General features: G+C 41.7%; 1 protein-coding gene across 1 annotated transcript in view; it reads left to right on the top strand.

Moving 5' to 3' along the window:
* Positions 1–23702, top strand: part of SUMO1 (small ubiquitin like modifier 1) — a 32552-nt gene that overhangs the window by 7593 nt on the left and 1257 nt on the right. Inside the window, exons 2-4 of the mRNA XM_054479143.1 lie at positions 11345–11419; positions 17002–17079; positions 20603–20674. Of these exons, the coding sequence (XP_054335118.1) occupies positions 11345–11419; positions 17002–17079; positions 20603–20674 (225 nt within the window). The remainder of the gene's footprint in view (positions 1–11344; positions 11420–17001; positions 17080–20602; positions 20675–23702) is intronic.

Raw genomic sequence — 23702 nt, 5'->3', positions numbered from 1 at the left:
TGCCTTGGCCTTACAAAATGCAGGGATTACAGGCATGAGCCACGGTGCCTGGCCCAGTTAATTTTTTATTAAGACATCTTTAGCATTCCATTTTGGAATTCCCTGAAGTTGTGATTTTTAAAAAATATATATATAATGCTGATATTCTATTTAATTTATTTATTTAATTAATTTTTTTTTGAGACGGAGTTTCGCTTTTGTTGCCTAGGTTGGAATGCAATGGTGCCATCTTGGCTCACCGCAACCTCCGCCGCCTGGGTTCAAGCGATTCTCCTGCCACAGCCTCCCGAGTAGCTGGGATTACAGGCATGTGCCACCATGCCCGGCTAATTTTTTTTTTGAGACGGAGTCTCAGTTGGAGTGCAATGGCGTGATCTCTGCTTACTGCAACTTCCGCCTCCTGGGTTCAAGCATTTCTCCTGCCTCAGCCTCCTGAGTAGCTGGGATTACAGGCACGCACCACCACGTCTGGCTAAGTTTTTGTATTTTTAGTAGAGACGGGGTTTCACCGTGTTAGCCAGGATGGTCTCGATCTCCTGACTTCATGATCTGCCTGCCTTGGCCTCCCAAAGTGCTGGGATTACAGGCGTGAGCCACTGCGTCCGGCTAATTTCTTTCTTTTTTTTTTTTTTTTTTTTTTAGTAAAGATGGGGCTTCTCCATGTTGGTCAGGCCGGTCTCGAACTCTCGACCTCAGGTGATCTGACCGCCTTGGCCTCCCAAAGTGCTAGGATTACAGGTGTGAGCCACTGCACCATCCTGGCTGATATTCTGTTTCTTTAAAAGAGTCATGGGGAAAGGTTCACACAGATACTGTTATTGAGCACCTTAGTTTTACAGTTCAAAATTTGGGTAATTCCTGCAGCATGACTGTGTTTACTTAAAGATACATTGTATCGGTTATATTTTTGGGCTATTTTTGCATTCAGTTGCCTTTTCCGAGCTAATGAGGATCTGAAGGAAAAGACCTGAAGGAAGGAAGGAAGGGTGGAGTTTGTTTGCTGGGCTGGTTGTTCTCAACGTCTAGGGCCAGTTATTTTTAAAGGTTTTACCAAAGAGTAATATACCTACAAAAAAGTGCACAAGAGTGTATGGTTTGCTGAACTTTCACAAAGTGAACACATCCATACAACCAGCACTCAGATGAAGAACCGCTGTATTGACTTAACAAGTAGAATAGTTTTGTCTGTTTTTATACAGCATAACATTTTATAAGTGAAATCATACAGTATGTATCTCTGTGTGTTGGTTCTTTTGCCCAGCACTGTTTAGAGGTTCGTTCATTATTATTGTATATAGTTGTATGTTATTAAATCTCATTGCTGTGTGGCATTCCATTGTATGGAATGCAGTACACTCAATTTACTTATTCATTCTGCTTTTGATGCCCATTGAGGAATTTTCTAGCACCTGTTTTTAATATGAGCCAAACTTACACCTTTTATAGCACCTTCTATTTCGGGATTACTTTTGGGCTGACTAACAGGAAATTTGATTTATTGTAGGTTAAACAATTTTTTTTTTCTCATAAAACAAGAAGTGTAGACAAAAGTAGCCCAGGGCTGATGTGGTAGCTCCACAGTTCCTTCATATTATTTTCTTCTCCATCCTTAACAGCAGTCTTTCACTCTGGTGCTTGTCTACTTGTGGGCACAAAAAAGCTACTTTGTCTTCCAGACAGGAGAAAAGGGAGAAGCAAAGGGAAAAAGTACGTCACTTTATATCTCTTTGGCCAAAATGGGCATAAAAGAAGCTGGGAAATAATGTTTTTTATCTGGGTAAATTTAGGTTTCCCTTTGTAAGGAAGAAAGGGAAAATAGATATCAGGTAGGTAATTAACAATGTCTGTCATACTTACAAGTCTGTTTGCTAGTACTTTTGGATGCAATCAAACTGGCTTGTTCTAGGCTTAGCATAGGTCTAGACTCAAAGGGTAAGGTTTACACAACCAGTAAAATTTTTAGTTATAGTTTTTAGTTCCTGAGAAGCTATCTGTGCATGACTAGTGTTTAACTACCATTCAGGGTTGAATGTAAATATTCAGAGGCCCATTGTGTTGACAGCTTTGACCTAAACCTTGAAGTTATGCAGTTAAATCTGGTCAGTTCTGTTCTAAATCTCTAGTACCTTCTTACTAAGTTTGAACATATGCAGCATGAAGATGAAAATATACATATATTTTTGTGTTTTTAGAATTGTGGGCTGGGTGCAGTGGCTCACGCCTGTAATCCCAGCACTTGGGAGGCCGAGGCGGGCGGATTGCCTGAGCACAAGAGGTCGAGACCAGCCTGGGCAACATGGTGAAACCCTGTCTCTACCAAAAAATACAAAATTTAGCTGGGTGTGGTGGCGTGCGCCTGTAGTCCCAGCTACTCAGGAGGCAAAGTTTGCAGTGAGCTGAGATCATGCCACTGCACTCCAGCCTGGGTGACACAGTGAGACTCAAAATAAATAAATAAATAAAATGGAATTGTGGTAAATTAAGTATAAGGGAAGTGACTTCACTGTAATTCTGGGTTTTTCCCTCTTAATAGTGCATTAGAATTATCCTGTTTAACCCTTTTTGAGCTTTCTTCATTAGGAAATAAAATAAATTGATATATATATATATAGAATTTGAAGCTTGGAGTGACTTTTTTTTTTTTTCCCGAGACAGTCTTGCTCTGTCGCCCAGGCTGGAATGCAGTGGCATGATCTCGGCTCACTGCAAGCTCCATCTCCCGGGTTCACGCCATTCTCCTGCCTCAGCCTCCCAAGTAGCTGGGACTACAGGCGCCCACCACCACGCCCAGCTAATTTTTTGTATTTTTAGTAGAGATGGAGTTTCACTATGTTAGCCAGGATGGTCTTGATCTCCTGACCTCATGATCCGCCTGTCTTGGCCTCCCAAAGTGCTGGAATTACAGGCATGAGCCACTGCGCCTGGCTGGAGTGACTTTTTTAATGAATTTTTTTTTAATTTATGTTTAAATGTACTGTATTATAATGAATCCTTGTGGCCTCCTGTTGGCCTATAATCTACAGCATCCCATTATACTCCCCCATATTATTTTGAAGCCAGTTCTAAATATTGTATCATTTCATCTGTAAATATTTCAGTATGTATCTTTAAAAGAGAAGGGCTTTTTCTTTAATTTAAATTTAAATTTAATTTTTTTTTTTTTGAGACGGAGCCTTGCTCTGCCGCCCAGGATGGAGTGCAGTGGCTCCATCTCGACTCACTGCAAGCTCTGTCTTCCGGGTTCACGCCATTCTCCTGCCTCACCCTCCTGAGTAGCTGGGACTACAGGCGCCCACCACCGCGCCCACCACCACGCCCAGCTAATTTTTTGTATTTTTAGTAGAGATGGGGTTTCACTGTGTTAGCCAGGATGGTCTCGATCTCCTGACCTCGTGATCCACCCGCCTCAGTCTCCCAAAGTGCTGGGATGGGATTACAGGTGTGAGCCAGCACGCCTGCCCCCCCCCCTTTTTTTTTTTTGAGACGGAGTTTTGCTCTTGTTCTCCAGGCTGAAGTGCAATGGCGCATTCTCGGCTCACTGCAACCTCTGCCTCCCGGGTTCAAGCGATTCTCTTGCCTCAGCCTCCCTAGTAGCTAGGATTACAGGCATGCACCACCACGCCTGGCTAATTTTGTATTTTTAGTAGAGACGGGGTTTCTCCATGTTGGTCAGGCTGGTCTCAAACTCCTGACCTCAGGTGATTGGCCCGCCCCGACCTCCCAAAGTGCTGGGATTACAGGCGTAAGCCACAGTGCCCAGCCAAGGCCTTTTCTTTTAACATGACCAATATACTCTTGTCACACCTTAAAAAATGAACAGATTTGTTAATATCATCAAATAAGAGTAAACGTATTTTTTATTTGTTGTTGAGTTTTCCTAGAATCCCTCCTTTTTCAATGAGAGTGAGCAATCCAGCCGGGCGCGGTGGCTCACACCTGTAATCCCAGCACTTTTGGAGGCTGAGGTGGGCAGATCACCTGAGGTCAGGAGTTCGAGACCAGCGTGGCCAACGTGGCAAAACCCCGTCTCCACTGAAAATACAAAAATTAGCCAGGTGTGGTTGTGTGTGCCTGTAATCCAGATACTCAGGAGGCTGAGGCAGGAGAATCGCTTGAACCCGGGAGGCAGAGGTTGCAGTGAGTTGAGATCACGCCACTGTACTCCAGCCTTGGAGGCGGAGCAAGACTCTGTCTCAAAAAAAAAGGCAATCCTTGTGCAGCTGGGTCCGTGACACACTGGCAGTAGTTAAGTGTGATGCTCTGTCCCTGTGACTGAATTGCACTGTACTGATTACCAGAGTGCTTTTTTTGGCATGATCTCGGCTCACTGCAACCTCCACCTCCCGGGTTCAAGTGATTCTTGTTCCCCAGCCTCCCGAATAGCTGGGATTACAGGCGTGCACCACCACCACTTTCTTTTAGTAGAGATAGGGTTTTGTCATCTGCCTGGCTGCTGGGTTGGCCAGGCAACCCAGGCTGCTCTTGAACTCCTGGCCTCAAGTGATTGCCTGCCTTGGCCTCCCAAAGTGCTGGGATTACAGAAGTGAGCCACTGCGCCCAGCCTCCAGAGTGCTTTTAAGCAAAGGTCTTGTTCTTTTGACTTTGAAATAGCATAAGAAAACCCTCCTCATGAATATTGTACATTTGAAAATGAGGCCTATTGTGTTTTCCATATCTTTTGCAGTCTAAGAGGCTTTCAGTTCTCTCTTTGATCCTGTATATTCACTTAATCTTTCCATCACCTGTTTCTTCTGCTTTGGGGCTGTGTATCCTTTCCAGCCAAATCACCCAGCTCTCTTTGGGATTCTCTTTTCTTTGATGACCTAGTGTCCCAGACTCAGGGCTGAATGCTTTCACTGTTTTGTAATCACTGTGTCATACCGTTCTGTATTGGCTGCTTTTTACAAGGAAGAGATGGAAAGACAGCCTACAAAAGACACTGAGCTCGTTGGAGACAAACTTTGGCCTTTTTTTGGTACAGATCTTCTCATTATCAAGGCTAGTTTGTCAAAGAGAGAAGGCAAAAAGCTTGATGACTGCCTTAAGCAAGCATGAGGCTATTAAACAAGTGGTACAGGTGATTGTTATTATAGTGGTTAAGAGTTGGGAAGACATCACCAAATGGAGTGTCTAGGGAAAGTGGCAGCTTATTTTTGGAAATTTAAAATCCAGTTGTTCATATATTCTTATGAAATTGAGGTGAATTATCTCTTATTCTCAACTGTGAATGCAAAAAACTGAAAAGATCTGTTTGAACTGACTATTGCATACATAAGTATGAAGCCTGAGTAAGATTCTGTGATATACAGAAAATAGTGCTGTCAATCTTATTTATTCAACAAACATTTAAAAATTGCTTAGTATTTGTTTGGCACTACAGAGGTTAGAGAGGTGAAAAAACTTGGACCCTCCACTTGTAAACTTGCAGGGAAGACAAGACATACCAGCCTGTCACAGAAAACTGTTTAATAAGAATATTGAGTATCTTCAAAGTACCAAGCTCTGTGCTTGACTGGAAATACAAAGAAGAGTAAGGCATGCCAATAAGAAACTCAAATCTGATAGAAGAGACAGATATGCAAACAAATGGTTATGATAGATAAGTAAGCAGTATGGGAACATTTAAGAAGATGATCAAGGAAGTGATGTCTGGGTGGTCATGGGAGGTGAATAGAGTGGGAAAGGGCCTTCCAAGAAGAGGGTGTCAGCATGTACAAAGATAATTGAGATAAGGTGGAGGGTGCTATGTTCCAGCAATTGTTGATAGTTATGGCTGTAGGATAGGATATTTGCTAACAGAGGGAGGAGAATAAGGTTTCATTGCTAGGCAGGGACCAGCACATGAAGGATCAGTGAATGTCAGCTAAGGAGTTAGGATTTTTTTTTTTTTTTTTTTTTTTAGTCGGAGTCTTGCTATGTTGCCCAGGTGGGAGTGCAGTGGGTGATCTCGGCTCACTGCAACCTCTGCCTCCCGGGTTCAAGCAATTCCCTGCCTCAGCCTCCTGAGTAGCTGGGATTACAGGCACGCGCCACCACACCCGGCTAATAATTTTTGTATTTTTAGTAGAGACGGGGTTTCGCCATGTTGGTCAGGCTGGTGATCCACCCTCCTCGGCCTCCAAAAGTGCTGGGAATTATAGACGTGAGCCACCATGCCTGGCCTAGGAGTTTGAATTTAACCCTGAAGATTTTGAGCAGACCAGATTGCATTTTAGAGAGATGGCTCTGGTGACAGTTTGGAGAAATAATTGAAGGGAGGAAGACTGGGAACGTCAGTTATTCTATTTTTAAAATTAATTTTTTTTTTTTTTTTTTTTTTTTTTAGTGACAAGGTCTCGCTCTTTCACTCAGGCTGGAGTGCAGTGGCATGATCTTGGCTCACTGCAGCCTTGACCTCCCGGGGTCAAATGATCCTCCCACCTCAGCCTCCCAAGTAGCTGGGACTACAGGCATGTACCACCACGTCTGGCTAATTTTTTTATTTCTTGTAGAGACAGGGTTTCACCATGTTGCCCAGGCTGGTCTCAAACTCCTGGCCTCAAGTGATCCACCTTGGCCTCCCAAAGTGCCAGGATTATGGGTGTGAGCCACTGCACCAGGCCAGTTATGTTGTTGCAGTGATGTTAATAAGCATCAATGAGTGGCTGAACTAAAGCAGTGGAAAGGAGAGAATGGGATGGCCTTGAGAGCTAGTAAGAAATAGAATTGTTATGGCTCATGCCTGTAATTCCAGCACTTTGGGAGGCTGAGATGAGAGGATTGCTTGAACCCAGGAGTTCAAGACCAGCCTGGGCAACATAGTGAGACCCTGTCTCTAAAACAAAACAAAAAAAGACACAGAATTGTCAGAATGATGAGTGATGTTAAGTATGAAGTTTAATGTTTAAAAGCAGAAGAGGAGCCAAAGATGACCCCGGAATTTCTGTTGTTGGCAGCTGATTGTATGGTAACCATTTATTGTAATTGGGAATCCAGGAAGAATTATAATTTGTTTTGATTTTGATTTTTAGAAAGAGGAGTTAAAACTGACATAAGAGTTAGAGATAATGATTTGGTTTGGGACACTTTCACACTGAAGTATCCAAGGATATATTCAGGCACTTGGAGTGTGAAACTCATAAATGTTAGAAGGAATAATTTGAGTTATTAGTATCTGTTGTTTTTTTTTTTTTTTAAGACGGAGTCTCGCTCAGTCGCCCAGGCTGGAATGCAGTGGCGCTATCATAGCTCACTGCAGGCTCCGCCTCCCGGGTTCACGCCAGTCTCCTGCCTCAGCCTCCAGAGTAGCTGGGATTACAGGTGCCCGCCACTATGCCCGGCTAACTTTTTGTATTTTTAGTAGAGATGGGGGTTTCACCGTGTTGGCCAGGATGGTCTCGATCTCCTGACCTCGTGATCCGCCTGCCTCAGCCTCCCAAAGTGCTGGGATTACAGGTGTGAGCCACCGCGCCCGGCCGAGTTATTAGTATCTGAGAACTAGTTGGAATCACGGGTCACCAGGGAGACAGAGAAAAGCAGAGGATTGAAGACACAGAATTCAGATGAAACCCAGCATTGAAGGAAATTACAGAAATGAGGAGAGAACCTAATCTTGGCAGCCAAAGATGGAGAGTTTTCAAGGTAAAACTCAATCAGTGTTTGTTGTTTGAGAGAGTTACAGATGAGATTTGAAAGTGTACATTGGATTTAGCAATAAAGAATCCACCTGCTAACCATTGGTGAGGAGAGTGTTAACTGGAATGGTGGGGGCATAAACCACATTACAGCTGAATACTCTTTAAGAAGTTTGATTTTGGAAAAAGGTGAGAACTGGCTGGGCATGGTGGCTCACGCTTGTAATCCCAGCACTTTGGGAGGCCAAGGCGGGCAGATCACAAGGTCAGGAGATCGAGACCATCCTAGCTAATACAGTGAAATTCCGTCTCTACTAAAAATACAAAATAATTAGCTGGACGTGGTGGCACACACCTGTAATCCCAGCTACTCAGGAGGCTGAGGCAGGAGAATCACTTGAATCTGGGAGGTGGAGGTTGCGGTCATCGCACCACTGCACTCCAGCCTGGGCAACAGAGCAAAACTCCGTCTCAAAACAACAACAACCACAAAAAAAAAAATGGTGAGAAAAACAACTAGAGAAGTAAGGTCAAAGGAGAGTATTTTTAAGTTGAAAATAAATGCCATAAAATATATGAATAAATTGCAAGTAGGAGCATTAAAGGAAGATATTAATATCATTTGGAAGGTTGGGGGAGTGCTGTGGTTCATAGACAAGTTTTAAAAAATCCTAGACTTGGCCTGACATGGTGGCTTACGCCTGTAATCCCAGCACTTTGGTAGGCCAAGGTGGGCAGATCATTTGAGGCCAGGCGTTCAAGACCAACCTGGGCCAATGTGATGAAACCCTGTCTCTACTAAAAATACACAAAAAATTGCTGGGCGTGGTGGTGCATGCCTGTAATCCCAGCTATTCAGGTGGTTGAGGGATGAGAAAATCGCTTGAACCTGGGAGTCAGAGGTTGCAGTGAGCCGAGATTGTGCCACTGCACTCCAGCCTGGGTGACAGAGCGAGACTCTGTCACAGAAAAGAGAAATAAAAGGCTGGGCGTAGTGGCTCAAGCCTGTAATCCCAGCACTTTGGGAGGCCGAGGTGGGTGGATCACCTGAGGTCAGGAGTTCGAGACCAGCCTGGCCAACATAGGGAAACCCCATCTCTACTGAAAATACAAAAATTAGCCGGGTGTGGTGGCACACTCTTGTAATCTCAGCTACTTGGGAGGCTGAGGCAGGAGAATCGCTTGAACCCAGGAGGCAGAGGTTGCAGTGAACCAAGATTGTGCCATTGTATTCCAGCCTGGGCAACAAGAGCGAAAATCTGTCTCAAAAAAAAAAAAAAAAAAAAGAAAAAAAAGAAAAATACTGGACTTAAGTTCATGTGTGAAGTAGATATCCTTGAGGTGATTTCAAGACAGGCTGAGAGAGGATATATATATATATATATATATATATATATATATATTCCAGGTAAATGAAACTAGGGCCGCAAAGGGCTGAAGTTGAAGTAATGCTAATGACATATTCAGGGAACAGCAAATAGTCCAATTGAACAGAATCTTTGGGTTTGTTAAGTGAATGATGAGAGAAAAATGAGAATTGAGCTTGATAGTGGAAGCAGAGAATGTCATACTATAGAGTTAGGTTAGAGGCCCTAAAGTACTGGAAGGTATTTATGCTTTTTGATCTGAGTAGTTATAGGATTGGAGAAGCTGGACTTTAGGAGAATTCTGAAGCACTGAGGATGATGGAGGGGAGGAGGGGAAGAATTCTTTTGTGCTGAGTAGCCGCTATAGCTACCCTATCTAGGAGACACAGGAGCAAAGCCACTCCTGTTGTGCTGATATATTGCTGCTAGGCGAGGGGGCTGTCCTTTGTGCTAACTTAAACAAAGCTTCTTAAGGCCTCCTCTCCTTCCAGTTACAGAGGACTCAGGGCTTGGTTGCTGTTTATTGCCCTTCACTGCATGGAATAAGCTCTTCACCTTCTAGATACTTAGAGGAAGAAGCAGCTGTTTACTATGAATATAAATTCATAGAAATGTGGAGAGACTATATTTGAAGACAGTCTTCTAGTTTTCAGGTGAAATACTGTCTCACTAAAGAAGGTTAATTTTGCCTGCTGCCATAATAGTCAGTAGTCAGCAAATGTTAAAAGCACTGCAGAATGAAAAACAGGCAAGGATTCATACTAATGAAATCAGTTCTGTTATCTAAGCATTTCCCTAGACTCTAGCCTGTATTTTAAAGTTAAAAGCTGCTTCTAGTTTAATATGTTCTTTTAATTGGTGAATGTTAAAGAATTTTGTAATTTGAGTTACTGGCATGAGATACACAGGTCATGGTTATGGTTATTCCTATCAAATATGGATTAACTGCTTGAAATTATTACGAATAATAAGGTATATATCTAAATAAGTGGGTAATTTGGTGGCCAAACTAAGGTGTAGCACATAGAGAAAAAAAGTTACTTTTTTACCACATTATTCATGAAATTTTCCAAGGTGCCCCCTTTACTAAAAATGATTTGCTTATTCTTGAGATACTTCATGGTGAAGTTGTTTTAACCAATTTATTCTGTTAACCTCATTTTCATTTCAGTACCTCTTTTTTTGAAATTATTTTATAACTGTCTGTTTTTGTGATTTTTTTTTTTTTTTTTTTTTTTTTTTAAGAGATGAGGTCTTGCTATGTTGTCCAGGCTGGCCTCCAACTCCTGGGCTCTCAAGCAGTCCTACTGCCACAGCCTCTCAAGTATCTTGTCTTCCTATTTTTGTCTCCTCTTTTAAACTTAAGCATTATGCTTCGGATAGTCTAAAATAATTATTTATATAAAACTGATTCGTTTTGATTCCAGAGTACATTAGGCTAATACTTTCTTATTTGATTTTCCTTTCTAAATAGCCTTGCTTGGCTGGGCACTGTGGCTCATGCCTGTAATCCCAGCACTTTGGGAGGCCAAGGCGGGATGATCACCTGAGGTCAGGAGTTTGAGACCAGCCTGACCAACATGGAGAAACCCCGTCTCTACTTAAAATACAAAATTAGCCGTGTGTGGTGGTGCATGCCTGTAGTCCCAGCTACTCGGGAGGCTGAGGCAGGAGAATTGCTTGAACCCAGGAGGCAGAGGTTGTGGTGAGCTGAGATCGAGCCATTGCACTCCAGCCTGGGCAACAAGAGCGAAACTCTGTCTCAAAAAAAAAATAAAATAAAAATAAATAATAGCCTTGCTTATGCTATTATGATTAGTTTACATTTCTTAGTACAGTTTTGTAGTTAAAGTAAACTCCTCGTGATAGGCTGTGAGAAGATAATCTTGGATTCAGAATGTTTGTCTAAAAATTCATGGAGGATGAACTCCCTCTGTGCTGGTAAGAGTTGGCTGTAGGGCAGTTGTTTCCAAGTTGTTCCTCTGGCCAGCAGCATCGGTACCACCTGGTAATTTGTTAGAAACAGATTCTCATCCCTACTACAGATGTGCTGAATAAGAAACTGGGGCTTGGGCCCAGCAGTTTGTTTAACATGTCCTTCAGGTGATTTTGATGTGTGGTAAAGTTTTAGACCATTACTATGGGATATTGTAATAAAAGAGACCCCTTTCTTGATTTCTAGTGAATAGTGTTTAGGACAGTAATTGACTTAGGATCTTTTTTTCTTAATTGACTGGCATGGAAAAGAAATACTGTTTGTATTCTCAGGTGCAGATTTTGCAACCTGAATGAAAGTAATGGATACTCATGAGTAATTAAAATAGGATGTAGGAACTTTTATCTTGAAATTTAATTTTCTTTCAGGAGGCAAAACCTTCAACTGAGGACTTGGGGGATAAGAAGGAAGGTGAATATATTAAACTCAAAGTCATTGGACAGGTGAGTTTCATTGTTTTTCTCTTTTGACTCCCCTTCAATGTGAATACTTTTTCACAGGAAAAAAATTATTTAAGGCAAATTATTTTAAAATGACTATGTATGCATTTTAATTTACTGTGTATGCATCTGTTAGAGGTAGAAGAGGCCAATACTGTTTTTTAAATTACTCTGCCAGGCAGTTTTAGATCATCTTAATTTTTCCAAATAGGAATGTTTTCTTGGTTAGTGTGCTTCAGGGGCAAATACAGTGAATACTATTAAGTGATAAGGCTAGGGCCAACCTTAAGTAAAAGGTTTATCAGCCCTTTTCCTGACCCTTTTCCCTTTTCTGGCCTCCTATTTCCCTAGACTCTAGTCTGTATCTTTTTTTTTTTTTTGAGATGGAGTCTTGCTCTGTCACCCAGGCTGGAGTGCAGTGGTGCGATCTCGGCTCACTGCAAGCTCCGCCTCCCGGGTTCACGCCATTCTCCTGCCTCCCAAGTAGCTGGGACTACAGGCGCCCGCCACCATGCCCAGCTAATTTTTTTGTATTTTTAGTAGAGACAGGGTTTCACTGTGTTAGCCAGGATGGGCTCGATCTCCTGACCTTGTGATCCACCAGCCTCGGCCTCCCAAAGTGCTGGGATTACAGGCGAGAGCCACCGTGCCCGGCTCTGGTCTGTATCTTATTGACTCTGAAATGTTAATTAAGGTTAGCTAACAACTGTTGGAGGAATGAATCTGCACAGTTACGTGGGTTTTCTAAAGGACAAAAGACAGAGAATTGGTGGAAGGGTGGACTCGCCTAGGCTGGAGTGCAGTGGTATTTCCATTGAAGTGTGACAGTACCATTTCCCTATATTCTCCCAAACATGGGATATTAACAGTCTTTAAATTTTGTTCAAATATGCTAGGTAAAACATTTTTTATTTTTCATTTACCTAATTATTAATAAGGTATAATTTTTTTGGTCTGTTACATTTATATTCTTCTGTTACTTGTGTTCATACCCTTTTCCCATTTTTCTGTGGTTATCTTATTTTGAAGACTTTTATTTTTTATTTTCAAAATTTTTTAAATTTAAATTTTATTTTGAAATGGGGTTGTGCTCTTGTTGCCAGGCTGGAGTGCAATGGCGCGATCTTGGCTTACTGCACCCTCCACTCCCGGGTTCAGGTGATTCTCCTGCCTCACCTTCCGGGTAGCTGGGACTACAGGTGCCTGCCACGAAGCCTGACTAATTTTTTTAAAAATATTTTTAGTAGGGACGGGGTTTCTCCATGTTGGCCAGGCTTGTCTCGAACTCCTGACCTCAGGTGATCCACCCATCTTGGCCTCCCAGAGTTCTGGGATTACAGGTGTGAGCCATTGTGCCTGGCCTTATTTTGAAAACTTTTAGAAGATAAAATTCACATATTATAAAATTCACTATTTTAAAGTATATAATTCAGTGGCTTTAGTATTATTCACAAGTGTGTGCAGCCATCACCACTACCAATTCCAGAACATTTGCATTACCCCAAAAAGATACCCTGTACCCATTAGCAGTCATTCCCCATCCTATTTCCTCCAGCCAGTGACAACCATGATTCTACTTTCTGTCTCTATAGGTTTGCCTTTTCTGGACATTACATATAAATGGAATCATAAGATATATGTTTTTTTTTTTGAGGCAAGGGTCTCGCTCTGTCACCCAGGCTGGAGTGCAGTGGCCTGATCTCAACTCACTGCGACCTCCACCTCCTGGGTTCAAGCGATCCTCCTGCCATAGCCTCCTGAGTAGCTGGGATTTCAGGTATGCACCACCATGCCCAGCTAATTTTTGTATTTTTAATAGAGATGGGGTTTCGCCATGTTGGCCAGGCGGGTCTCAAACTCCTGACCTCAGATGATCTGCCTACCTCAGCCTCCCAAAGTGTTGGGATTACAGGCATGAGCCACCATGCCTAGCTTTGATATGTGGCTTTTTATTCTGGTTTGTTTCTTCTTTTCTTCCTTGCTTCCCTGCTCTTCTTCCCCTCCCTCCCCTCCTGCCCCTGCCCCATCCCCCTCTCCCTCTCCAGGGGTCTCGCTATGTTGCTCAGGCTGGTCTTGAACTCTTGGGCTTAAGTGATTCTCCCACTTGGCCTAAAGTGCTGGGATTATAGGTGTGAGCCACTATGCCTGGCCTGGCTTCTTTCTTTTAGCATGTTTTCAAGGTTCATTCATGCTGTAGCATGTATCAGTACTATATTCCTTTTAATGGCTGAATTCTGTACCATTGTGTGGGTAGAATATATTTTGTTTTCCAGTTATCAGTTGATATTTAGTTTGTCTCCATATTTTGGCTACTATTAATAATGTTGCTGTGAACATTCATGTGTGTTTTTGTGTGGACATATGTTTTCAGCTCCCTTGGATATATACCTAGGAGTGGAATATATACCTAGGAGTGGAATTGCTGAGTCTAGTATGCAACTGTATGTTTTACTTTTTGAGGAACTGCCGAACTGTTTTCAGCAGTGGCCCTACCATCTTACATTCCTAGCAGCAACATATGAGGGTTTCAGTTTTTCCATATTCTGGTCAACACTTGTAATGATCCATATTTTTGGTTGTAATCCTACTGGGTGTGATGTGGTATCTCACTGTGGTTTCAACTTGCTCTTTCCTGATGGCTAATGATGCCAAGCATTTTTTTATGTCCTTATTGGCCATTAGTACATCTTCTTTGGAAAAATGAAGATCTTTAGATCTTTTGTCCATTTTTAAATTGGGTTAGTTGTCTTTTTATTGTTGAGTGGTAATATGTCTTTTATTCTGGGTATTAGACCTTTATCATATATATGATTTGCATAGATTTTCTCCTATCTTTGAGTTGTCTTTTTACTTTCTTGGTTTTATTCTTTGCAGCGTAAGGTTTTTAATTTTGGTGAATTAAGTTCATCTGTTTTTTCTTTTGTTGCTTGTAATTTATCTAAGAAACCATTGCCTATTCCAGGGTCACAAAGGTTTACGCTTGTGGTTTAAGAGTTTTAAGGCTGGCACAATGGCTCACACCTGTAATCTCAGCACTTTGGGAGGCCAAGGTGGGCAGATTGCTTGAGCTCAGGAGCTGGAGACCAGCCTGGGCAACATGGCGAAACCCCATCTCTACAAAAAATATAAAAAATTAGTAGGGCGTGGTGGCACATGCCTGTAGTCCCAGCTACTCAGGAGGCTGAGCGGGGAGAATCACTTGAGCCTGGGAGGTCAAGGCTGCAGTGAGCTGTGATCACGCGACTGTACTCCAGTCTGGGTGACAGAGTGAGACCCTGTCTCAAAAAAAAAAAAAAAAAAAAAGTTTTATGGTTTTATTTATAGTTTCAGCTCTTACATTTAAATCTTTCATCATTTTGAATAATTTTTTATGGGTGTTTGTCTCAGACCATTAGTTGAAAAGACTGTCCTTTTCTCACTGAATTGTTCTGGTATCCTTGTCAAAAAATTGACTATAGATACAAGGGTTTATTTCTTGGCTCTCAATTTTATGCCATTGATCTATATGTCCATATGCCATGGAATATCTTTTTAAGAATTATTAATTTGTGGGATTTTTAAAAATATTGTCTTCATTTTCCTTGTCTGTTACATGTTATGAATATTTCCTCCAGTATGTCTTAACTTTTGTTTATGGCGTCTTTTACTATACAGACGTTTTATGTTTTTATTAAGTCAAATTTATCCACCTCTTTTTTTTATGGTTTCTAGGTTAAAATCATGCTTTGCAATAGGGCATCCCAAGGCCAAAATTAGTGGAAAAAATTCTCCCTTGAGGGGAAAATATTGAGATTTTTTTTTTTTTTTGATGCAGAGCCTTGTTCTGTTGCGCAGGCTGGAGTGCAGTGGTACTTCCCGCTCACTGCAACATCCGCCTCCCGGATTCAAGCAATTCTTCTACCTCAGCCTCCTGAGTAGTTGGGATTACATGCAACTGTCACCACACCCGGCTAATTTTTTATATTTTTAGTAGAGATAGGGTTTCACCATGTTGGCCAGGCTGGTCTTGAACTCCTCACCTCGTGATCTGCCCAGCTTGAACTCCCAAAGTGTTGGGATTACAGGAGTGAGCCACTGCACCTGGCCAAAAAAATTTTAATGTTAGTTCTTTAATTCATCTGGAAGTGATTGTTTTTTTTTTTTTGAGACGGAGTCTCACTCTGTTGCCCAGGCTGGAGTACAGTGGCGAGATCTCAGTTTACTGCAGCCTCCACCTCCTGGGTTCAAGCGATTCTCCTGCCTCACCCTCCCGAGTAGCTGGGATTACAGGCATGCGCCACCACACCTGGCTAATTTTTTTGTATTTTTGGTAGAAATGGCGTTTCACCATGTTGGTCAGGCTGGTCTGTAACTCCTGAACTCAAATGATCCACCTGCTTTGGCCTCCCAAAGTGTTGGGATTACAGGCATGAGCCACCATGCCCAGCCTGGAATTGATTTTAATGTGTAGCATGAGGTTTGCTGTAGAATTTTATCTGTTTATGAAATGAGCTATGTGAAGATAATTTTATTTCTTCATAGTCACGGCCCCCAAAAAATTCTGTAAATGTGCAGCTTCTGCAAATACACATTTGTGAATGTGATATGTGGTCATGAAGTTTGGCTTTGAAATTTTACATTATGCAAGTAACAGTATTTTTTCTGATGGTTGGCTGATAGTTTGTTTCACAATCTGAGCAGAATAAAAGAATTTTTGGTCCCACAAATCAGTTTGACTAACTCAGGTTCTTACTCATTTTACTCATGTGAGAGAAACCAGATTCCATGTGGTGATTTTTTTTTTTTTTTTTTTGAGATGGAGTCCTGCTCTGTCGCCCAGGCTGGAGTGCAGTGGCGCATTCTTGGCTCACTGCAACCTCCACCTCCTAGGTTCAAGCAATTCTTCTGCCTCAGCCTCCTGAGTAGCTGGGACTACAGGTGTGTGCCACCATGCCTGGCTAATTTTTGTATTTTTAGTAGAGATGGGGTTTCACTATACTGGCCAGGCTGGTCTTGAACTCCTGACCTTGTGATCCGCCCACCTTGGCCTCCCAAAGTGCTGGGATTACAGGCGTGAGCCACTGTGCTCAGCCCCATGTGGTGATTTTTTATGGCAGGAATAAATTTCTCAGTCTCTTATTGTATAAAATTGAATCTTATACAATTAATTATTGTATAATTAATTGCTTTTCTTCTAGGCGACCACCTTCAGTGACACTTCACTTGGGGGGACAGACTTTTTGTTTTGAGTTGCTATTGGGATAAATGAAAGATGTGATAGTTCATCTTTTATTTTGACAATAGAATGGCAAATGAAGGAATGCATTTACTTAGGCTTTTACTTATACTGATAATTTTAACACTCAAGACTGATTAACTTTGTTTTACTCAGTTTCTTTTGTAATGGGTGTACAGTAACTTTGAGGATGATTACAGTGTTTTAAGAAAACCTGTTAAGAATGCTAAAAAGAATATTGTGGTGGAAAAATACAGGTTACAAGGTTTATGTTTCTATTTGCACTATATGTGTAATTAAATAGTTTGGTTCAAGTAAAGCAAATGATTTATACAAAGAGGGATAATTTTTTTCTCTTTTATCTCCTTAGGATAGCAGTGAGATTCACTTCAAAGTGAAAATGACAACACATCTCAAGAAACTCAAAGAATCTTACTGTCAAAGACAGGTTTGTCCATTTTGGTATTAAGTACAATGCTTTGTTTTTATTTATTTATTTTTTTTTAATAGAAGATTGTGAAAAGAAAAATCCTGTTTTATTATTTTCACCATTAGCAACTCAAGGAAAACACTCTATCATTTCTTGTACCCTGCTTAATTGCTTTTTTTGTCTTGTGGCTCATTTTAAAGATTGAATTCATAAGATGGGAACTAGTTTGAAAAGTAACTCAGAATTGTAAAGAGAGCTCAAATGAATGTTTCTGTCTTGATGGCTTACCAGTATATATAGCAAGAAAGGCAAGTAATTTTTTGGTGATTACTGTGAATTTTTTTTGTACTTCTAATCATGAGTGTTTAGCCATATGTTAAATTTAAGTAGTAGTATTATTAGTATATATATATTTTATTTTTTTATTTTTTAGATGGAGTTTGCTCTTGTTGCCCAGGCTGGAGTGCAGTGGCACGATCTCGGCTCACCGTAACCTCCACCTCTCGAGTTCAAGTGATTTTTCTGCCTCAGCCTCCCGAGTAGCTGGGATTACAGGCATGCACTACCACGCCCGGCTAATTTTGTATTTTTAGTAGAGATGGGGTTTCTCCATGTTGGTCAGGCTGGTCTCGAACTCCCGACCTTAGGTGATCTGCCCACCTCGGCCTCCCAAAGTACTGGGATTACAGGCGTGAGCCACCACGCCTGGCCTTATAAAATAGATTTTGAAAATAAATGTAATTGGAATTAATATGAGATAACCAAGATATATTTTAAGTGAAATTATGATTTAATAAGCAAGAAATATACGTTTAATCAGTCTATTAAATTAAATTATAGGCTGGGCGCAGTGGCTCATGCCTGTAATCCCAGCACTTTGGGAGGCTGAGGCAGGCGGATCACCTGAGGGCAGGAGTTCAAGACCAGCCTGGCCAACATGGCAGAACCTTGTCTCTACTAAAAGTACAAAAATTAGCCAGGCGTGGTGGCGCATGCCTGTAATTCCCAGCTAGTCGGGAGGCCGAGGCAGGAGAATCACTTGAATCTGGGAGGCAGAGGTTGCAGTGAGCCGAGATCATGCCATTGCACTCCAGCCTGGGTGACAGAGCAAGAGTCCATCTCAAAAAGAAAAAGAAAAAAGAAAAAAAATTGAATTATATTACATAATATTAACTCAGGTATTGTAAATTTTATTTTCTTTTATTTATTTATTTCTTTGAGATGGAGTTTTACTCTCTCGCCCAGACTGGAATGCAGTGGTGCGATCTCAGCTCACTGCAACCTGCGACTCCCTGGTTCAAGCAATTCTCCTGCCTCAGTCTCCTGAGTAGCTGGGATTACAGGCATGCACCACCATGCCTGGCTAATTTTTGTATTTTTAGTAGTGGCGGGGTTTCACTATGTTGGTCAGGCTGGTCTCGAACTCCTGACCTCATGATCTGCCTGCCTTAGCCTCCCAAAGTGCTGGGATTACAGGCGTGAGCCACCGTGCCCGGCCTGTAGATTTCATTTTTAGAAGGTTTGCTTTTAACAATTTAAATTTGTAACTAACATAAAAAAAACTTATTATAAGAAAGAGAAACTAGGTGTTAGGATAAGTAAAACCATAAGCATTTTTGTCTCCTGTTTTTGTAGATTTTAATTGTTTAACTTAATAAAATCTCATTAATTGGGGTTCAACTACTTCACATTTGTAATAACTGGGTGTTAAAATTGAGATGAAATTCATCAGTGGAAAGAAACATTTATTGAAATCTCAATTATGTGTACTGTGCCATAGGTATTTAAGGTACATTGTTGGCCAGGCACAGTAGCTCACGCCTCTAATCTCAGCACTTTGGGAGGCTGAGGCAGGCGGATCATGAGGTCAGGAGTTCGAGACCAGCCTGACCAACATGGTGAAACCCCTGTCTCTACTAAAAATACAGAAATTAGCTGGGCATGCGCACGCCTGTAATCCCAGCTACTCGGGAGGCTGAGGCAGAAGAATCGTTTGAACCCAGGAGGCAGAGGTTGCAGTGAGCTGAGATCACGCCATTGCACTCCAGCCTAGGTGGCAGAGTGAGACTCTGTCTCAAAAAAAAAAAAAGATTCATTGTCATTTAATTTTCATAACTCTGAAGAAAATTCATATAGTCTGTACACCCCCCATCTATAGGCCAGGGAATTGATTTTTTTTTTTTTTTTTTTGAGACGGAGTCTCAGTCTGTCGCCTAGGCTGGAGTGCAATGGTGCCGTCTTAGCTCACTGCAACCTCCACCTCCTGGACTCAAGCGATTCCCATGCCTCAGTCTCCCGAGTAGCTGGGATTACAGGCACCTGCCACCAGGCCTGGCTAATTTTTGTATTTTTATTTTTTTTGTATTTGTATTTTTTTTTAAACAGGGTCTTCCTCTGTCGCCCAGGTTGGGGTGCAGTGACACGACCTTGGCTCACTGCAACCTCCACCTCCCGGGTTCAAGTGATTCTCCTGTCTCAGCCTCCTGAGTAGCTGGGATTACAGGCGCATGCCACCTTGCCAGGCTAATTTTTATATTTTTGGTAGAGATGGGGTTTCACCATGTTGGCCAGGCTGGTCTTGAACTCCTGACCTCAAGTGACCCACCCGCCTCGGCCTCCCAAAGTGCTGGGGTTACAGGCTGAACCACCATGCCTGCCCCGTAATTTTTGTATTTTTAGTAGAGACAGAGTTTCATTATGTTGGCCAGGCTGGTCTCAAACTCCTGACCTCAAGTGAGCCGTCTCTCCCCTTTCAGCTATTTTTGTTGAAGAGTGATTAGAAAAATGTATACTAATATATTTTGTAATATTTATGGTGCTATCTGTGCCATGCAGCTTTATGGTAGATTAGCTAGCTAGCCATTTGCGCTTTACCAAATTTTATGATAATGTTGGCCAGGCTGGTCTCAAACTCCTGACCGCAAGTGAGCCGTCTCTCCCCTTTCAGCTATTTTTGTTGAAGAGTGATTAGAAAAATGTATAGTAATATATTTTGTAATATTTATGGTGCTATCTATGCCATCCAGGTTTATGGTAGATTAGCTAGCTAGCCATTTGTGCTTTACCAAATTTTATGATGAAATCTGTTTAAAACCAATTTTGCCAGTATAGTTGGAAGCTAGTGAGGGTGCTTGTCCAGTTTCTGATCTGATCTTTTATGCTAGCTTACAGATTCAAGGCAAAGTGAATCGAGTAGTGGTCAAGAGCACAGGCTTAGAAACAGGTTTGGGCTTAAATTCTTGGCTAGCTCCAAGCCTTAGGTTCCCTAGCTGTAACATGAAGATAAGGTGGTAATACCTACCTTCCAGGGTTGTTGTGTTTAACACTTATGATTATGTATGTAAAGAATTGGTACAGGGAGGGCCTTGCAAATAGTTGCTACTCAGTATATAGTATTTATGATTGAATTAACTTGTCTAATTTTATTTTCTATGTAGTGTTCTAAGGCTTTCATGCTTCCTTTTTGTGCATCAAAGTTACCATTATGTTTTCTAAGATTTGTGTGTGTATGTATTTATTATTATTATCTTTACCTTTTTAGGGCGTTCCAATGAATTCACTCAGGTTTCTCTTTGAGGGTCAGAGAATTGCTGATAATCATACTCCAAAAGAAGTGAGTATACTTTTTTCCTGAGTCAAGAAAAAATTTAAATTCTCCTTTGAGCAGTTTGGTTCACTGGTATTAAACTGCTCTTTTCTTGAATATTCTCTGATTTAAATGGCATATCATTTGTCAGAGAGAAGAAATAATGTTTTGGGTTGAACTTCCCCTATAGTGCCTTCAAAAGTGCCAATAAAAAGGGCGGTAGAAACAAAATGAGTACTGAAATTGTCATAGGGCACATGCTACATCCTTTTTGAAGATAGACACATGTTCCTCAAATTTGGTAAATTTCTGGTATACTTTCATGGTGATGGTAACATTAATGGCTGGATTTTGATTTTTGACCTATTTTGAGAATGTTCATACAGAAGCATAGTGTATATTAATATATTTGGCTCTGTCATCTTGTTCTATCCTATTTTTTTATGCTTCTCTGTCTTCATTTGATTTTTTTATTCTATGAGCAGTTTTCTTTGCTTTTACATTCCACCCATCTTCCCTCTATAGAGATATCTCAAAGTAGTGTGCATGTGTGTATGTGTGTGTGTATCTATATACATAGATTCCCTTCATACACAGAGTAACATTACTGATATTTCTGATAGTGGGAACAATATAGGGTTATTAATTTTTTATTTTGAAAACATTTCAAACTTACTGAATTGTGAGAATAGTATAATACTCTGCTGTATACCTGTTCCTTAGATTCACCAATTAAAATTGCACAGCATTTGGGCCAGGCACGGTGGCTCATACTTGTAATCCTAGCACTTTGGGAGGCCAAAGTGGGTGGATTGCTTGAGTCCTGGAGTTTGAGACCAGCCTGGGCAACATGACGAAAACCCGTCTCTACTAAAAATAAAAAAAATTGGCCAGGTGCAGTGGCTTATGCCTGTAATCCCAGCGCTTTGGGAGGCCAAGGTGGGCGGATCACGAGGTCAGGAGTTCGAGACCAGCCTGGCCAGTATGGTGAAACCCCGTCTCTACTAAAAATACAAAAATTAGCTGGGTGTGGTGGCACGCACCTGTAGTCCCAGCTACTCGGGAGGCTGAGGCAGAAGAATCGCTTGAACCTGGGAGGTGGAGGTTGCGGTAAGCCAAGATCACGCCACTGCACTCCAGCCTGGGCAACAGAGCGAGACTCCCTCTCAAAAAAAAAGAAAAAAAAAATTAACTAGGCTTAGCGGTGCATGCTTGTAGTCCTAGCTACTTGGGGGGCTGAGGTGGAAGGATCACTTGAGCCCAGGAGGTCGAGGCTGCAGTGAGCCCTGGTCATGTCACTGTGCTCCAGCCTAGGTGACAGAGTGAGAACCTGTTTCAAAAATAAATAAAGTAAATAAAATAAAATAACATTGTGCAGCATTTGATAGCTGGGATTGGTGGTGCACGCCTATAGTCCTAGCTGCTTGGGAGGCTGAAGCGGGAGGATCACTTGAGTGAGCCCAAGAGTTCGAGACGAGCCTGGATAACAGAGTGAGGAGTCCCCTGTCTCAAAAAAAAAAAAAAAAACAGTATGTTTTTCTAGTATGACTACTAGAATGTAGTCATAGCTCACTGCAGCCACAAACTCCTGGGCTCAAGCAATCCTGACTATCACTATCAGCCTCCTGAATAGCTGGGATTACAGGCATGTGCCACCATGCTCTGCTAACTTTTAAATTTTTTGTAGAGATGGAGTCTCCCTACGTGCCCAGGCTTTGATCACTTAGTTTAAGTGTTGTCTTTTTTTTTTTTTTTTTTTTTTTTACTTTGTAGTTAACTGTTTTTCCTGTTACAATTAAGTAATTTGAAGGGACACACTTTGAAACTATGTGAATATCCCCTTTCTTATCAAGTATTCTTAGGTTTAGTGTCCACCACCTTCTTGAACACTTCCTTACTTTCTGGCACAGTAAGAAGTTTCAAACTCATCTTTACTTTCCTTTAACTTGGCAAAATCTCTGGGACTGTACAGTAGGTACCTAATACATTTTACTGACACATGCCTTACACATTCCTTGTAATTAAGAGATTATCTTTTCAGAGGAATGTTGGGGCAGTGGGAGAGGGTAGGTCTTTAGGGAGTGACCCTCCTGTGCTGTTGTTCACTTGTCTCTATTAATGTACTTCTTGAAGTTTGTAGCTTTATATTCTTTATAGCTCAAGGACGCATGTTGTCTTCCTGTTTTGAAGGTTTCTAATAACATTTGGAATTTTATTCCTTGCAGTATTTACCATGCTATATGGGTAATTAAAATTGTTTTAAAAGCATCTTTTTTTTTTTTTTTTGAGATGGAGTTTTGCTCTTGTTGCCCAGGCAGGAGTGCAATGGCGCAATCTCAGCTCACTGCAACCTCTGCCTCCCAGGTTCAAGCGATTCTCCTGCCTCAGCCTCCTGAGTAGCTGGGATTACAGGCATACACCACCACGCCTGGCTAATTTTGTATTTTTAGTAGAGACGGGGTTTCACCATGTTGGTCAGGCTGGTCTCGAACTCCTGACCTCAGGTGATCTGCCGCCCCCCCCAGCCTCCTAAAGTGCTGAGATTACAGGTGTGACCCACTGCACCTGGCCTAAAAGCATGTTTAATAATTATTTAAATATTCAAATATGTTCTACAACCAAGATAGCTTAACACTACTAGAGCCATTCTGATCACTTTAAAATCCTAAATTCACATGTGTTATGTTTAGATTTCTTAACATACTTAATTTTCATATTTAAAATTCTGCACAAAAATGTTACCTATAAAATTTAAAACTTCTTGGTCAGGCACAGTGGCCCACGCCTGCAATCCTAGCACTTTGGGAGGCTGAGGCGGGCTGGATCACTGCAGGTCAGGAGTTGAGACCAGCCTGGGCAACATGGCGAAACCCCATCTCTACTAAAAATAGAAAAAGTAGCCAGGTATGGTGGCGCACGCTTGTAGTGCTAGCTACTTGGGAGGCTGAGGTGGGAGGATTGGTTGAGCCCAGGATGCTGAGGTTGCAGTGAGCTGAGGTTGAGCCCAGGAGGCTGAGGTTGCAGTGAGCTGAGATTGTGCCACTGTACTCCAGCC

This window comes from Pongo pygmaeus, chromosome 11 (assembly GCF_028885625.2).
Source record: "Pongo pygmaeus isolate AG05252 chromosome 11, NHGRI_mPonPyg2-v2.0_pri, whole genome shotgun sequence".
In the NCBI taxonomy this organism is placed as follows: domain Eukaryota; kingdom Metazoa; phylum Chordata; class Mammalia; order Primates; family Hominidae; genus Pongo; species Pongo pygmaeus.
Note: the sequence above shows the minus strand (reverse complement) of the source record. Positions and strands in the feature narration are given on the sequence as shown.